The sequence below is a fragment of the Octopus bimaculoides genome, chromosome 3 (genome assembly GCF_001194135.2).
Source record: "Octopus bimaculoides isolate UCB-OBI-ISO-001 chromosome 3, ASM119413v2, whole genome shotgun sequence".
Taxonomy (NCBI): domain Eukaryota; kingdom Metazoa; phylum Mollusca; class Cephalopoda; order Octopoda; family Octopodidae; genus Octopus; species Octopus bimaculoides.
The window spans coordinates 11,455,035-11,458,172 of record NC_068983.1 but is presented as its reverse complement, the minus strand read 5'-3'; the positions used below and the strand labels follow the sequence as shown (position 1 = coordinate 11,458,172).

General features: G+C 31.1%; 1 protein-coding gene across 2 annotated transcripts in view; it reads left to right on the top strand.

The window, feature by feature from the left end:
* Positions 1–3,138, top strand: part of LOC106877488 (uncharacterized) — a 34,061-nt gene that overhangs the window by 10,189 nt on the left and 20,734 nt on the right. The window contains exons 2-3 of one of the 2 annotated variants that reach the window (XM_052966017.1): positions 1,866–1,904; positions 2,709–2,828. In XM_052966017.1, coding sequence (XP_052821977.1) covers positions 2,779–2,828 — 50 coding nt within the window. In that variant the 5' untranslated portion in view covers positions 1,866–1,904; positions 2,709–2,778. The remainder of the gene's footprint in view (positions 1–1,865; positions 1,905–2,708; positions 2,829–3,138) is intronic. The other variant, XM_052966016.1, reaches the window with a different exon arrangement.

Sequence of the window (3,138 nt, the reverse complement as noted above, 5' to 3'; positions counted from 1 at the left end):
TGTGTGTGTGTGTGTGTGTGTGTGTGTGTGTGTGTGTGCATATACATATATATATGTATATATATATATATATATACGTATATATATATATATCATCTTGATTGGTTAGTAATAGTAATTCTAACATGGGTGTGATGTGAGAAAAGAAAACAAAAACAAAACAAATGAAACAAGAAAGCAACATAGTTTTGCAGAGAAATCATCTAACATTAACTTTCAGAAGTTGCTCAGATTTCTTTCCTTTACGTAATAACTTGATTCTTGATAAAGATCAGGTGTAAACAATGTTTGCCAAAGGACCTTGAACAAAGTTAGCAATTCCTAAAAAAAATATCAATTTGATTAATACTGTTTTGTTTCTTTTTTCTTTTCCATACTGTTTAGAGATCTGAGCTGCTTTTTAGCTTTTTGCTCTGAAGCCTTTTCAAATTCTACATTGTTTAGGCTTTATGATGATGAAATTAAGGAAATATTTATATTTTAGAATTGTAGATATTTAGTAAGTGGCTTGATCTGAAATTATGCGTAGAAACTGAAACATTTACACCACACAAGAATGATTAATAGTGATTTAAAATACATACATAAATACACTGTTTTATTCATGTTAGTTTCTATTTTATTAAATTGTTCTTTATATCAGTCATTCCTGCACTTATTTTGTCTTGGAACCCTTATACAATTTTTCCAAATATCATGGAACATATACCCATATCTTATGGACAACCCTTGCTTTCCTAATTTTAACACTTTTGATACCAACTTACCTGAAATTGATTTGGCTTTATAACACGAATTTTAGTTCTATAACACAAAGTGATCTAAATTAAAACATTTCATCAATCTTTTATGTTACGCTCCAAATATTAGTTTGACAAAGTTGTTTTATTAAATTCTTCCCTATTTTCAAAGTTAATTGAAGCAAAGACAATATATTTCAACAGAAATATAGTTAACAAAAGGGCTGATAAAACATTCGATGAGACAAACGTTTTAAAAAAGAGAATTTATTCATATAAAAATATATAATTGTGTACAAATTCCATTAACTTTTATGTTTCAAGTGAAGTCAGTTTGAAAATAAATGAATGAGAAAGATCACCTCTTAGTTGAATATTTTCAATCGATTGACTATTTGTGGATAGCAGGAACAAATATTTTGGTTAAACTTTCTAAATGTGGACAAAATAGATGCAATTCTGCTTGTGTAACATCCAGATTAACTCTTAGATTTTTCAAGACTTTCGTTAGACTTGTAATAGCTGCTGCTACTGCTACTGCTACCATCATCATCATCATCGTCATCATTGTATGTACCAGTGGTACTGGCAAAGGCCATGCTCAAATGGTGTTTTTTACGTGTCACCTGCACAGGAGTCAGTCCAGTGTTTTGTTCACATGCCACCGGCACGAGTGCCAGTAAGGCAAAGCTGGAAACGATCATGCTCAAATGGTGCTTTTTATGTGCCACCGGCATGGAAGCAAGACCGCTGCTCAAGCAGTGATCCCGCTCGGATGGTGCTATATATACTTATGTTTTGAGTTGTATTTTCCTGTTTGTATCACTAAACCGATTTACTCTGGAGTAACAATTTACATAGGAAGTTTTGTCATCATCAACAAGCCACAATACAAGTAAAGATTGATTTAAAACTTCTGAAACATCAACAGCAACAATTCATTCAAACACAATTCTTTTTCAAACAAAGAGGGAATCATATGTTCCCAAATCAGTGAGATGGTTAACATTTTATGGTGAACGTTTTATTTCCAACATTTTCTCTTTAGTTTACTCCAGTATACTAACAAAGACTTTTTCTCCTTCTTTGCATCTAATTTATTTTTCTCTTATTTATTCGTTATAGTCGTTGAAGAGAGAAAGGGGCCATTAAACTTCAACATGGGTAAAGGGATCACCTATTTCTTAAATCAAATCTCACTTACTTACTTGTTCTTACACTGCCTTTTATCAATGCTGTGGTATCACACTCAGTTTGGCTTTGACTTTTTTCTTTACTACATATTTCCTTACATCATATTTTAGCTATAGCTTCAACATCATTGCTATATTGTCGCTATATTGTCGCTATATAACACCTCTGCACTGATGCAAGGAAACTATTCCTTGTCATTGCTTGTTATGACAACCTATACCTATATGATTGCTATGGCATCATCCCTCTACAATACTGATGTAATATCACAAACACTCATTACATCATATTGTAGCTAAACCTTCAAAATCATTGCTATGATACTGTATATTGCTGCTATATAACATTTCTGCACTGACACTAGGAAAATATTCCACGCCATTGATTGTTATGACAACCTGTACCTATCATCGGTATGGCATCATTCCGCTGCATCTTTGAATTAATAAAACAAATGCTCTGTCATTAAAGAAGCTCCATTGTTTTAAGTCATTGCTATAACACTGTACTGTAATATTATTTCCACAAAATACTACTTTGTCGCTATTATAGTTTATCATTTGGTTACTAAAGCATTGTATTATTCCAATAACATTTTATTTGTTCTTTACAATTGTACTTACTGTATGCCATCATTGCATAGATTAAATGTTGTTTTTTTCCCATTTTGATTTTACTTAAACGCTTGATTCTGTTCAACTAATTAATTATTTTCATCAATTCCAAGATGAAATATATTGACTTGTGAATTTTTTTTTTTATTGACTATTTCAGAACATAGGCATTACTGAGCAGAAAAGGAGAATAATTTTGCACCAATACTAGTTCCCTAAATCATTTCAACATGACTAGTGTCTCGAAAACATTGAAATACATTGATATTGAAAAGAGCAGGTGAGTGATTTGTTAAATAATTTACACAAAGGACATCATTATCATCATCATCAACAATGACTTTGACATCTACTTTGAGGCAGAATATTACAGTCAGGTACCCTTCCTGTCACCAACCCTTACTTGTTTCTTAGTAAGGTACTATTCTTCTCATTTTTCACATGAAAAATCATACACCGGTTGGATATCTTTTTTACAGCAGGTGTAAACTTGATATTTCCTAATATAAATAAATATAAATAAATGTATGTATACACACACACATACACACATATATATATACATATATATATATATATATATATATATA